The 14,878-nt window shown below is 41.1% G+C and overlaps 1 protein-coding gene across 3 annotated transcripts in view; it reads left to right on the top strand.

The window, feature by feature from the left end:
* Nucleotides 1-14,878, top strand: part of CUNHXorf23 (chromosome unknown CXorf23 homolog) — a 62,807-nt gene continuing 47,929 nt past the window's right edge. For all 3 annotated transcript variants that reach the window (XM_019524633.1, XM_019524632.1, XM_019524634.1), the window contains exons 1-4: nucleotides 1-68; nucleotides 10,645-10,715; nucleotides 12,440-13,018; nucleotides 13,373-14,032. In XM_019524633.1, coding sequence (XP_019380178.1) covers nucleotides 10,675-10,715; nucleotides 12,440-13,018; nucleotides 13,373-14,032 — 1,280 coding nt within the window. In that variant the 5' untranslated portion in view covers nucleotides 1-68; nucleotides 10,645-10,674. The remainder of the gene's footprint in view (nucleotides 69-10,644; nucleotides 10,716-12,439; nucleotides 13,019-13,372; nucleotides 14,033-14,878) is intronic.

Genomic DNA, 14,878 nt, shown 5'->3' with positions numbered 1-14,878 from the left:
CGCCCGCCCGGCGCGGAGGGGCCTGGCAGCGCCTTTGTCCCCGGGGCCTCGGAGCGCCCGCCGGGCAGGTAACGCCCGGCCTGGGGCACGGCCCGCCCAGACCCGCGTGTCGCACCCGGGCGCGGAGGGGGGTGCTTGTTGGGCCCCGGGGTGCGGGAAGGAGAAGGGAGAAAGAAGGAGTGGAGAGGCCGGGAGAAAGGAAGGGCGCGGGCCGTGGAGGGCTTGCTCGTGGGTGGGTGGGGAAGCAGCTGGGAGGGCAAGTGAGCCGCACAGTTGTGAAGAGGAGCCCGGTGACTGTCGAGTGTTTGGGAGGGTAAAGGACAGCCGGTGCTTTCGTTTCCCTTTTGGTTTCAAATCCTCCCTTCTGTGCCTGGACATCTCTGCAACTGCTGCCGCGCCCCCTTGTCTCGGCCACAGCTGCTTCCAGCTACATGAATCCCTCCCCTCCCCCCCAGTATTTTTGCTACTGCTGTCACTTGTGCCATGAAATCCGTTTTTGTTTAGGCCCCTTCTACTTTTCTGCGTCCAGAAGGAGCACTGGGCAGAATCTGAGCTGCTCGGTCATGCGGAGGCCAGGCAGCAACCAGCGTTCCCTCTAAGCTGCGCAAGTGCGTGTGAAAAAGAAAGTCATGTCATGCAATAACTTTTTAATACCATGCACGTGGTAGTATACTGGCGGGAGGGGGCAGTCGGGGGCCCTGGGCGCTGGCTTGGGGGGAAGACCAGCATCATAGCAAGGGGGCACTGACACTCCCCCTGCTCCCACTGGTTTGTGACCAGCTGCTCACCACCCACCCCAACCCAGCCACAGGCTGCTGCAGGAGCGGGGAGGGGCGGGCACACTGAGATGCCCGCGTACTTCCAGCCAGGATTGCTCACGGATCGCTAAATCTTTGAGGGCACATTAGCGGCAACATGGGACATTACAGATCAAAACTGCATTTTCTCTCTTGAGAATGTATCTCAGTATGGGGAGCTTAGGTCATGGTATGGGGAGTTTTATGGTATGGCTGGGGAGCATGGGTCAGATCATTGGCTGTGTTCATGTACAACGATGCTGTGAATTCATTTTGTTGGTTTGTTCTTACCAATTTTGAAGCTGTTAAATGTTCTGAACAGAGGAGGGTTTTTTGGTTCCCTGTCGGTTCGTGACTGCTAGAAACAGAACTGGTATGTTAGTCACAGGGGGGTTTGTTGGGTACAGAACCCTGCAGCCATGTGTTTTTCTAATGGGTGTGACCTTTCATTTGTCCGTGATGTTAACCTGCAGTTTCCGTAAGTGTAGAAAAAGGTTTGGAAAATTTCCAGAGCACTGGGGTGTACTTTTCCCCCCAGCTATATTTTTGGGAGAAAACAGTGTCTTATCTACCTTACAAGAGACGTAGGTAGACTTTGTAAGGTAATATAAGGAGATTGTACATCCTGAAAGCTGACCAGTTGACAATGGCAAACATTTTTTTTCAGACAGACTAGAACTGTCACAATGTTTTAATGATCACTAGCTAAATTATGTATAGCTTAGTTAGCGAGACATACAATCTTTATCAGCCAAGTCCTCAAAGTTCTGGAGAAAAAACATCTGTGAGGCCCCGAGATGTTTTCTTGGAGAACAATCAAAGTTGTTTCTTGTAATATCTCTCAACAAGAAGAAAAATAAAAATCTTTTCAGGTCATCTTTATAAATTATAAAGAAGGGAGGGAGAACCAATCTCCTCTGTATTTAATCCTTTCTAGGTAGCCTAGGGCAGTGGTTCTCAACCTTCTTTGGACCAGGATCCATTTGTAAATATTTATGGCCAGTCCCGACCCAGTGCCCCTCACTCCTGACAGACTGCCCCCTGCCCCCAGGTCCCAGTCCCCAGCGTATGGGGCAGGGGGGGGTCCCCCAAGCAGCCCATTGCAAGCTGGAGCTCTGTAAGCCTGGAAGGGAAAAGCTTGGAGGTTTTGCCTTGTGTTTTTAACAGAACGTTTATGATCTTTTTACTGAATATTTTACCAGCCTCCAAACCTTTTAGGTCAGGGGTTGTCAACTGGGGGTACATGTACCCTTGGGGTAATTAGAAAGGTCTTCCAGTGTACGCAGGGGCAGGCGGGTGGGGACAGCACACCCTGGGGCATGGTGTTGCTGTCTCCCCAGCGCATTCTTCTCTTACTTGGGGAAGGGGGAGGGCGAGGGGTGTGCTAGGTGCTGCCAGCTGCACACGGCACACTGCAGAGTCTCCCTTACCTCCACCCAATGCTCGCTCTCCTGATTGGCTGCCTGCTACGGTCTCAATGGCGGGGGGGGTGGGTAAGTGTGTTTCTGTGCCCACTCCCGGGAGCAGGGTTGGGGGGTGAGTAGCACCAGGGGCGTTGCACGCAGTGGCAGCTGCCCTGCGCTATTTTCCCACAGCTGGTTTCATGTGTGACTCTGTGGGCTGCCTATTGGTAGCAGCAGCCACCACATGCAGGCATCTTCTGCCCCCGCTCTATGTCTGGCTGCTGACACCAGAAGGGGCACACTTGCTAAAAAAAGGTTGAAGCCCCATGTTTTAGGTTGTACCAAGATGCAAGTCTTGCTATGGATCTGTGATGAGTGACCTCTGACTGAGGATACTGTTTGGAGTTTGCCTGTCTTGGCAGAGTGTGAGCTTTTTTATTATTATTGGAAACAAACAAACAAACACCAGCTTCCAAACATTTATTTTTGTTGTACTCTGAATTTATTGAAAATTAACTACACATTGTACATCTGGGGCTTCAAGCAGTCCAAATTAATGATGCTGAGAGAGAGTAATTGCCCCTCTTGGCTTCAGAAATTACACTCTTCCAGTTGGTGCTTCAGGCGGGCTGTTTTCCCAAAGCTGAGCAAAACTGAACAAAATTCATTGGGTAAGGTGATGAACCTAGGCAGAAAAATGTTAATGAAAATATGAAGCTTTTTAGGAAGAGCTGTAGGTTATCAGAAAGTCATAATTCGGAAATCAAGTTAAGACCATGTCCTGGTTAGTGGTGAAGTGATAGTGGCGGTGTGTGATAAAGATGCTTTACATAAACATGGGGAAAAAAGTGGGGAGGGGGATAGAATTAAATATAAATTTAAAGGGTAGGAGTTGTAGGAAATTAGTAAGTGAAGATAAAGACACTGTGGAGAAAAATGCACTAGTAACAAGGAACAGGATAATAGGATCAAGTTTCCTATCCATTTTGGAAATAAGTCAGTACTCAAATATTTCTGCTCTGTATTTGTCAAAAAGCAGGGTGAAGTGCTTGTATGACATGAAGATGGTAAAGTGCTTTCCATTCTGTTAGTAACTGAAGAGATTATTAAACATTTTAAAATTGGCAAGCTGGCCCGTTTTCCACCCAAAATTCCTTAGATTTGGCTTAGACTTCTGTCCCACTGTTCGTTTTTTATAAGTTGTGGAATGTTGGGGGATTTCTGAAAAACTGGAGGAGTAGTAATGTTGTTCTAGTATTTGGAAAGCATGCTGAGTTCTATTAGTCCTGGCATAACAACGCGAAGTCTTGATGTGCCCAAATATAAGAATGTATGATTAAAAGCAGTCAGCTTGGTCTTATACAAAATGGATCTTGTCAAATAAACCTAATTTCCTCTTTTGAGAATATATGTTTGGCAGACAAAGTGAATTGGAAGCAACAAAAGTAGATACAAAGTATTTAGACTTTTTTGTAAGGCATTTGACTTAGTAGTGTGTGGGCGCATCTACTTGTTCATTAATGTGCTTCAGGTATTGCTCATTAAATTTAGTACCTCCATTTTGAGGTATTAGAAAAAAGTGCATTAGCCTATTTTGATGTGCATTGGCTAAAGAGCATGTTTTTTCTGATGCTTTAAAATGGGCTAATGCGCATTAAAACACATGTAGATGCACCTACGTTCTATTTAAAAAGTAGCAGTAAATTGTATTGTGTTAAAACACATGCAAAATGGATTAATTGGTGGATAATGGGCTATTTAAAGTAGTTTTCAGCTGGGTAGGAATCATTGACTGGTGGTGTTTTTGTTGGGGTTGTCAAGGGATCAATATAGTCACAAAGATTTAGAAACAAATGTAATCACCGGTAATACATTTTGCAGTTGCCCTGAAATTTGGGAAACAGGACAGGACACTGGAGTGATTTGGCTTTATTGCTATGGTAGGCCCATTTAAATAAACATACAGTAGAAGCAAAGGTGTACATACTGTATCTATCATGCATGATGCCCCCCTTCCCCCCCCCCTTCTTTCCCTTCTCCAGTTAAAAGGCATTGGTGAGGGTAGTACTGGAATACTTTGTACTGTTCCACACTTCAGAAAGTATGTGGAAAAACTGGCAGGGGTGAAGAGGGGGGAAAAAACCCTGCAAAAATTGTTCTAGGAATGGAGGAAATGCCTTGGGGTGAGAGACTGTCAGCCCAATCTGTTCAGCTTCGTAAGAAGAAGGCTGAGAGACTTGATTACTGAATAAAAGTATCTTTACTTGAAAAAAATATTAGTTACTAAAAGTTTCTCTAAGTTAATAGAGAGGCTTAACAAGTACCAGTGATTGGAAGTAGAAGGCAGACAAATTTAAATGGCAAATGAGGCACACTTCTTAACAATGGTGATGAAACAGATGTCAATGGGGAGAGGTGGATTCCCTATCTCTAGATGTAAATACTTCCATCAGATATATATTGCTTTTTTCAAGCTGAAGACAAGGTAGAGTGGCACCTTATAGACTAACTGAATCAAAGATGTATAAACTTTTAGCACAGCTCACTTTGTCAGATGCCATGAATGGACATATGGGGAGCTGGCTATCAAATAGTGATTTGACTATAATAGACAGGGACTGGGAGAGGGAAAGGAAAGTACTGAGAGAGGCCAAGAGGGTTTAGGAGAAAAAGCAGGAAACCAGTAGGGTTATGGGTGTCACAAAAGAATCCAGGAATGGGGTAGGAATCTGTAGTCCCTGTTTAGACCATCCTTAACACAATCCAGTCTGTGCATTTTTTTGCTTTGAAGTTTTCTATTCAAGTCTGTTTTAAAAAAATCTGTTGTTCATGAACAGCTATTCTGAGGTCAGCAATGGAATGTTCAGGGAGGTTCAAGTGTTCTGCCATGGGTTCATATGTATTTCTAGACTTATTGCGAGTTTTGCGCCCGTTCGTTGTTTCACTTTGGGATTGCTCCATCAGTCCAATATAGACATCAGAGGAGCACTGTAAGTAGGTGATGACTTATGACATTGGAACAGGAGCAGATGGATGAATCCAAGATGTTATAGAATCCATGTTAATTGGTCCATAATGATGTGGTCTGTATTGATGAAGGGGATCCACACAAGTGACATCTGGATCTGTTGCAAGATTTGGTGCCTCAAGGAGGATAGGAGTTAGGTACTTTGTTGCTGGAAAGATACTCTTTGAGGTTGGTAGATGTCTGTAAGCCAGAATAGATTTGTCCCCGTGGCCATCTTGAGATGGTGGCTTATTTTTCAGGAGGGACTGGAAGTCATTTAATGATGTGTCCAAGATATTCAAACCAGGGTTGGTATTGGAGCAGGTCTGAGTCTGGCCCAGTTGATTTGGGTGGCCTCAGTTTTGGGACTGTATTGGAAGTGTAGGAATCCCTGCTCCAGATTTTTAAGATACATATTGAAGTTGGTGGATCAGAGCAGATACAGATGTAATGTGGAACAGGTGCATCAAATGTAGCCTGTGAGCTGGATCTGGGTTGTGGAGCCCTGAGATCCATCCTCTCCAACTTAGGCTGACCCTGTGTACCGGATGCATCATGCAGAGCCAGTCTTGTATGCAGGCTGGATCTGGGGTGTGTGCTGCATGCAGTGCCTGCCAGACTAGCCATGCACATTGGCATAGCCAGATAACGGTTGCTAGCCTGGACTGGGACCATACTAGCACTTTGGCTGGTCCAGTGAGGGAGCCACATGCAGCCTGACCCTCTCTATTGCATGCAGTGCCTGTGATGCTGTCCAGCCCATGTGCCACATACAGCACAAGGCCTGGAGTGGTGGGCTGCCATGGGGCCTGCATTACATACAGCACCGGCCATTAGTGCTGGCTCTGGGGCGTGGTTCCAGTCGGACCCATGAACTATCCTAGTGACCCTCATTTGGTTGTGTGGGGCTGAATGAGTTTGACACTCCTGATGTAGAACTTGCCTCTAGACTAGTGGCTTTCAACCTTTTTTCATTTGCAGACCCCTAAAAAAAAAAATTGAATAGAGGCATGGACCCCTTTCAGTTGTAAGTGTGGGTATTCACATACTTTTGAATAATCACAGTCATCTCTCGTGAACCCCTTAAACAGTGTGCAGATCCCCAGAGGTCTGTGGACTGCAGGTTGAAAACCACTGCTCTAATTATTGGTGTACCGAGGATGAGAGCTACTGCAATCAGGTAGCTGTAGTGGTCATTTAGTTTCTGATAGTATGGTGGTGATACGACCATAGCAGACTTTCACTATGATGAATATGCTGTATGGAGTATTTCACAGTCAGTTCAATGAAGGGGTGGAATTTATAGTCCTGGTGAAATTTCTCTTAAGAAATTGCTTTCCATGCATCTATACAATGAAGGTACTGATGTAGCTTTGGGGTTCCCAAACTGTGGTATGTGTACCCCTGGGGGTACTGCAAGGCATCCCTTGGGGGGTATATGGGAGAAATTCTGTAATGGTGGATTGAATGTTTATAATATAATTGGCATTTAAGGGGTTAAATATAAAAACATGCTGGTGGGGGTACTCAGGCAGCTACTATATCTGGAAGGGTTGTGCCATAAGAAAAAGTTTGGAAACTTCTGCCTTTAAGGTGTATTAGGGGGATGAGAAGGCAGCTGCAGAGGAAACAGACTTAAGGCCTTCAGAAATATTTTAACGTGTTGGAAATCATGTATGTGCCCATGGTAGTGAAGTTTGTAAGTATAAGGGGTCCCCAGATCTGAAGTGCTGTAGTTGGATGTGAGCATGAAGTAGGAGAATGTGATGGAAACAGAAGTAGTGTCCTCACCAGTAATAATGTTCTTTATGGCTTGTAATCTATCCTCATGAGTGATGTTGGTGTACAGCGATGTGACATCCATGGTAGCTAATAGGTGATTGCTGAAAGCTTGCCAGCAGAGCCCCATTTCTTTAGGAAATCTGTGATATCTTTCCAGTTGCTGCCAGCTCCAGTGGCGTATGAGAATAGGATAGAGTCAATGTAGCAAGAAATTCCCTCTGTGATGGTGCCGGTGCCAGTGCCTGAGACAGTGGAATGCTCTGGGTTGCCGGTTCTGTGGATCTTGGATAGTAAATACAGGTTGTCTGTCTTGATTTCCCAGGAGATGGAAGCCGTAATTGTTTCTGGACCTATCGTAGTGTCTTTTAAAAAAATGTCATTCCTCCTGGTATTGTGCTGTAGAGTCCTTGGTCAGGAGTTTGTAAAACTCTACTTGGGGAAGTTCTCTGTCCGCTTTCTTCCTGTATGTATGCTGGCTTGTCCATGAGAGTTGTGGCACTCCCTTGTCAGCCTGTTTTTATCAGGGTTGTTTTTAAGGCTGACTGTAGCCCTTCTCAGTAGGGATAATCAGGTAAGATTTAAGGGCTTGATGCATGCAGGTCAAGCTAAAAGATTTTAAGGGCTTAAATTCTGTGACTTGTAGATAATTCCAGCTAATGTCTTTGCAGTTTCTGCTATGTTAAACATAAGAATTGAAGACTTAAATTGTAGCACAAATTCATCACTGTTTTTTCAGTGTTTTTTCTAATGCAAAAAGAGTTTCAACTCTTGTTAAACAAATTATATAGTTATTATATATTTTTATATTTTTGGACACCATGATCAACTTTTTAAATTGACATTGGAGAGAGAAGAGACGAGGAATATCAGAAAAAAGACCAGGGGGTATTTTTCCTCAGGCCTAAAAGTATATTCCTCTATCACTGTGTAATTAAAAGTATATGGGTGTTTATCCGACTGGAGTCAGCAACAAGGAGGCAAATGAATTAATATTAAAGAAAGATATAAGCACTGTCAACTTTTTAAGATCTATGCATTGTCTAACTATTTGGCTCAAATAGTCCTTATACAGACAGGCTTGCTACTTGGTGTCCATTCACAGAAATCAGTTAGTTAGGTGGATTGGGAGTAAGATGTCCATTTGTTTTTGCCTCTCTATATCCTTTCCATTTTGTCTCTTGAATCTCTCACTGTTAGGAGGTCAGGTTGCTTGACTTCTGGATATTTTTTTAAAGGTTGTATTGAAGTATATGAGCAGTTTCTTTCCACAAGGCAAAAGGAGTTCCTGCACTCTTAAACATTTAGCAATAACCCAAGGCAAAATTTAGGATGTGCTGTCACACATTTCCCACACTTACAAAATTGCTGAGCTAGATGGAAAGACTTTTTAGGGCCTGACTAAGCCTTTTTCAGTTTCCAGTTTGATAGTCTTACCATGCTCTGTGTGGTGACTTGGGAACATAAAATTTTGCGTACTTTCTGGTTGGTCAGGATAGGTGATGAGGAGAAACCCTTGGAAAGATTGTTGGATTGAGATTTTTCTATGAAAGAAGAGGTCAGTTAATGAAACAAGATATTGTTTGTTTTCTACTTTCTTGTTCAGCTTTCTAAATATTCTTCTTTTCCATTGGCCCAAATGAGAAATCACTTAAGGCTGCATCACTGATGTTGGTTGGACTTTGTAGAATAAGGTGGTATTCAGTGTGAGTGAAAGTGTTGCAGATTTTCAAAGCCACAAAATGTTCAGATACAAACATATATCTTACATAAATGTCTGTAGTCTTAGTTGCATGACTCGCAGGCACATGCCTAGAAGTAAAGAATCAGACCAAGCCTTAACTTTAAATTTGTACCTGTTTTTAGACAGTTTGCCTTCAAGTATATGTTGCTGTCTGCTTCAATTATAGAGCCTTCATCAGCTTCCATCCCCACCCCCTCCTGTTTTAGGCTGCAGTTTTTACAGCTTCACTTCATGCCGTGTGGAAGAACTCATCAAAAGGCTAACATTTCTTTATATATTTTTTTACAAATCACATTTGTATATTACAGAGGCACTCAAACTTTTTTGGGTATTACACCTAAAAATAAATACCCTTCCTAAATTGGTTATTCTGCTGTGTACCCTGATGATTCCATGTTATGACTAATAAAAAACACTTTATCACTGCAACCACAATGTAACCTCCTCAGAAGCATAAGATTAAGAGGTATTGTCAAGCTGTTCTTCATAGTCTCTCTTTTTTCCCCCTGTTTCTGTTTCCCTGCTCATTCCCATCATGAAATTCATTGTGGATCCCAGTTTGAGAAATTCTGGTATACTATAAAATAAAGTTCTAGTACATTTTTTTTTTTTTTTGTGTGTGTGTGTTGCTAATTGGTACATAGATTATGATCCAGTTAAACAACTAGGAAATACTGATTTTCATAAACATACATGCACTGTCATTTCTAGGCTTTTATAAGGTTCCTTGTTACTGTAATAGCGGAGTGCCTGTAGTGCTGGTTTGCCTTGGAGCTATTCTGTATATCCCACTGCTGAGCTGCAATATATTGGAAATAATCTAATGCTTTTGGGCCCATGCAAAAGGCAGCAACATTCTGATTGATTAGGTAGAAATAAGCGAGTAATAATGTAGTTATTGATTATTGAGTTTTGTAGAAAGAGTCAAGTTCTATAGTAGAGTGGGCACATCTACATGTGCTCTTTAATGCGCCATAGGTTATTTTGCATTAGAGCGTCTTGTAAAAAAAGTGTCATTATGCTAATGGGTAGTACAATAGTCTCCTGCTCATTAAGCATCACTAAAAAAGCATGCACATGGGATACTGTCCATTTGCACAGCCTAATGCGCATTAATTTAGTACCTTACATTGGAGGTACTTACTTAAGTGCATATTAATGCACGTGTAGATACATCTGCTGATTAATAAAGGGGGAAACATCTTTTTATAGCTTATCATCTGTATGTTTGTTTACATATCTGCACATATTGGAACATAAAAACCAAAGTACAAAAATTCCAAATAATTTTGGTAATGTATTTGTCCCTGTTTGATAAATTGTAACGTCTTCAACTGGACTGTGTAACATTGTTTCAGACCCGACATAGTTAAGTCTCCTTTAAGAAAATAAACTGTGTTTTAATGCAGACTTCCTCAGCAGCCACTAAAAAGAAGTTCGGTATATACTGATAATTGATTCTTGCCATATTTTCCTTCTTTGTAAATTCAGTTTCATTCACATGTCAAATGCTGCTTCTCCTTTATTTATCATTTTTGGCATTTGGTATGTAACTCTGATTTGGAATAATTCAGTTTTTCAGTTACAGGTTAGTTGTTTGGAAGAAAGCAACTGCTAATAAATGTCACCAAATTGTGAGATGAAAATTGGCTATTTATGCAATTAATTAAATAGAAGCGATACTAATTTAAAGAAAAATGTTTTTCTTCATAATGCTGCTTGAAAAACATCACTTTTCCCATGAAAATTAAAAAATACATATTTAAAAGTAGACTATCTATTTTTATGTACAGGTTGTATATATTTTTGAGTGTCTTCCTGATGACTAGGTTGTTTTAGAAATAATTATCACCTGCTATATTGAAGCTCTAACTAGCAAATTCACATTTTTTTGTGTTTTTTTTTTTTTAATAGCTTTAAGAAACTGGCGTAATTTGCAAAAAGATGGTTAGGTCTAGATCAAGATCACCAAGGTGGAAACAGAGGTAACTTTTTAACTTCATTATGTTTGCAAATGTTTGCTCATGTAAAGGTATGTTATAAAACATAAGAATTCACAAAAGAGTTCCAAAATTTCTGGGTCAAGAGAAAGAAAGAGGAAATTATAGCTAAAAAATAAATTTCAAGCGGGATGGTTTACAAACCCAGTCATTTTGTAATGTATAATATATTTTTTCCGAAGTAAGGTGGTTCCATAAATTGCTCTTTTTTTTTTTTTTTTGCATAATATCTGGCTTAAATGAAAGGTGGAGGTACTCTTTGATTTCCACTAAGAGTGCCTTCAAGAGTAATGTGTAGATTGGATGGCACCAGTTTAAGTGGGGGCATTACAAAATTCTATTTCCATTTTCTTTCTCTTACATGATTAACAAATCATCACTGATGCACTGGATCATCACAGTTTGTTTGGTACGTTATACTAGCATTTAAAAATTCATTTACTTTTTAATGGTTTGAGATTTCCCTGATGAGGAGTGGGCTGAAGCACACGCCATCAGTTTCAGCTGTTGTAACCCATTATGGTTATGCAGATACTTTTCAAAATGGGTTTTCTGTCATGAGTCTGAAGTCAGGGTTCAGGAATTCATCTGCTAATTGACAATAAATTATGCCCTTGCTTGGTGAATAGTCACTGAGAGAAGGATTTCTTTGAATCTGTTTGTATTTATTCAAGTGTTTTATGAAGGTTTTCAAGTCTATCAGGTTTGCAGTGAATAGTTGGTAACTAATTAGTTTAAATGCAGACTGCTTTCCTTTGGCCTTGCTTCCTGGTCTTCTGGTTCTCATATCTGATTAAGTAGGATGAACAAAATCTTATGCCTCTTTGAAACCCTCAGTCTTTAAGGTGTTGCCCTGCCCTGACTTCTGCCTGGCTTCAGACTGATATGGTTACTCTCTGATTCTTTTGAGTGAGTTTTTTTTTTAATTGGCCTTTAACCAGTTAATTGCTGGCAGTGCTGGACAGCTCTACATTAACCTTTTTGGGACACTTTATGAAAGATTGATTCCAAACTTAATTCAGCGTGCTCACTTCACATGTTACATTTTACATAAGGTATTACATAATGCATTTATTTCAATGGCGAAGTGCCATTTTATTTTGTCACGAGATGCACAGTATTTGAATGTTCAGTTGTGTGAATTTACTATTCTGGTGCAGTATTTTTATTCAATTTCACAGTAGAGGATCAGGAGAAGTAATATTCACAGGAATAATATTATTGATCTACTTGGCTCTCGTGACACCAGCAAATACCTCACGTTAACATTAACCTTACGAAGTGCATTTCCCCAGCATGGTCCATTACCTTATGAGATTTGGTTTGGGGACTGGTCTCCCACCCCTGACTGAATTATACCTCTCAGAGCACAGCGTGGTCTCCTCTGAGTGTCTGGGGATATAATGGGAGAAGTAGAAGACGTTATATGAATGTCTGAAATAAAGAATCCACCCAATTAAATGTGTTTTTTCTCCCCTTCTGTAAGTTTTCAGAGTTTATTCAAATTTGCCTTTTTCCATGACCTTTCTGACTGATGTGATCTGTGGGAATTGTAACTTTTAATGTTAGCTTGTGCATAAATTTTGAACTGTATGGCTGCATTAAAACCGTGTGTGTTGCTTCTGTACAGAATATATTCTTACTTGAATGTATATATACAATTTTATTATAATGCTTAAAATAGGATAATCTTTTTTTGCCTTACATAGGTCCTTATTGCCAGCGTTTAGAAGTCCAGAACACCATAGGCAAAGGCATGCTCATATTAATTACAACTGTGAATATAAGGGCTTTAGGAGGGACCTGAAGAAATCTATGCCTTGGAGAGCAGAAGATGGAAAATATGGACAAAGCAATTCTAGATTTGCACCTAATGGGAATAACCACCACAGGATTTATGAACATAGGTCACCTTCACCAAGTCTAAAAAGAATTCCTTTAGAAGATGCATATAGTCATAAACCCTATAGAACACATTCATTAGAAAGGAGCGAAAGCAACAGGAGATACCAGTTACCACCCAAATACTCAGAAACACTATACAAAGAACATGATCGACCTTTTTACTCGCACAAAATGGAAGAAAGATATTTGCCTGAGCACTACAGAGTCACTGGAAATGAAAAAGGAATGAAGCCCTTTTATAGACCATTAGGGGATTCTTGTAAATTTGAAAGAAAATGGTATGAAGACGACTTGAGGCACCAGAGGCTACATGAAGACAAGTATGGTCAGTCACTTAGAAGAGTTTCTGAAGAATTTACAGCAAGGAGCTCTTTACAGAAGAGGTATAGGAATACAATAATTAAACCTGGGTAATGTGGCATAAGGCCTCAAGTGAAAGTCTGTTTTCGTTGTAGTTGAAGATTTCTACCTTGAAAGGCATATGCCAGTTTGTAGTTTAGTTGTGGGTGACTGGTGGTAATGGAGTATGTATCTTTTAAGTAAATCATGTTACTGGCTAAGGTGTAAAAGGATAATTTCCCTCTTAAGAGCCCCTGCACTTCTGTACGTTGGCTGGAGGGATTATGGGTTAACTTCCCACACAGTCCGCATATAAGGCCGTGCTGTCCAACATTCTTCACATATAAGTTCTCACTTTCTTCTCTAGTGCAAGTGTAAATTGCTTTATGTCAACACAGGTATCCTGAGGATCGGGATTACAGAGAATATGGGCACACGTCTAAAAGGGCTAAAGAAATGGAGAGGTATGACGGTGGAGAAATAAGAAATCCCAAGTGGAAGGAAGATCGTTCTTTTCCACTCTACCAAGAAAAGGAGGAACAAAGAACCCTTGGTCCCCAAGTTCATCGGTCTGCTGAAAGGGAGTACACAGAGAGTTCTGTTATGAAGACAGCATATGAATATAGTCACAAACATCATAGACAGCCAGATGGGGAAAAATCATTTTCAGATGATAGAGCTCAGAAGTATGTAAAGCAGGAAGACCAAAAATATAATTCTTCTAAGGGTGCTCGGGATAGCAAAGAGCTAGATTATTTTAGTGGTGGAAGAGTGAGACAGACTGAAGAGGGGCATATTGAAGTACCCATTAAATATAGCTCAAAGAAAGGCTGCAATGCATGTGCTAACTCTTACAAAAGTGATGTTGATCTGAGACCCTTTAACAAACAGAAGGAAAGAGTAAGGAAAGAAGGGGATTTCAGGAAAAAAGTAGATTCTTCCAATAGCCAGCGTGATACACATCATACAGTTTCAGATACGAAAATGTCAGAGGTCAACTCTAGGAGGGAGCGGCTCACAATCAAAGTGGATATGAAGAAAATGGTGAACAAACCCAGGTATTGTTTTTTCCTTCTCGTTCATTCTTCTTCTGTTTGACAGTTTGAGTATTGGAGAAATTAATTTTGTTTTAAAGGTGACAGGGCTACAGTTAGGTGTTGAGGTTTTTTGAAATGCAAACACAGTGACTTGTCAGTACTGGGAAGTTAGTCTAGTCCAATAAAAATAAAGCACTGTATAATTATACAGGTGTGGCAGAAAGTGGAAAAAGTAGATAAGCCTGGCAGAAATACCCATTTAACAGGTTTCCCTAAGTTTGTTCTTTCTCAGAGTTGCACTTGTGAGGAAATAGGTTTGTACATTCATTTGGAAGGGCAATTTAGGGTGGGTTTCTTTGTTAACTTCAATGGGAGCTACTGCCTAACTTCTTTTGACTTGGAAAATCTATGAAACCTTGTATATTTTGAGTGTCAAAATTCAATAAAGCTATTTCACAATATTATATATTCATGTGTTGTACCAATTACTTCTGAGACGGTACATGATCATGGATAGATTGTATTTTTTGAGGTTCTGAAGAAGCTGAAAATTGAAGTACCTGACAATGCATGAAAATATATTATAATCAGCTACTGTGCCAAAGGGCTAGAAAATAGTAGTTATGGTATTTTTTTTCTTTTTAAAAATAAGAGCACTCGTGGTGCTCTGGAGAGGTACCGGAGGACTGGAAGAGGGCCAATGTGGTTCCCATCTTCAAAAAAGGGAGGAAGGAGGACTCGGGAAACTATAGGCCAGTTAGTCTTACCTCGATCCTAAGCAAGCTGTTTGAGAAAATAATTCTGGCACACATCCAGGAGGGGCCAGCAGGGGACTGTAAGCTTAGGCGCAATCAGCACCGGTTCATA

Source organism: Gavialis gangeticus, unplaced genomic scaffold (genome assembly GCF_001723915.1).
Source record: "Gavialis gangeticus isolate Ggan-Ray unplaced genomic scaffold, GavGan_comp1, whole genome shotgun sequence".
Lineage (NCBI taxonomy): Eukaryota > Metazoa > Chordata > Crocodylia > Gavialidae > Gavialis > Gavialis gangeticus.
This window is presented reverse-complemented; position numbering and strand designations above follow the sequence as displayed.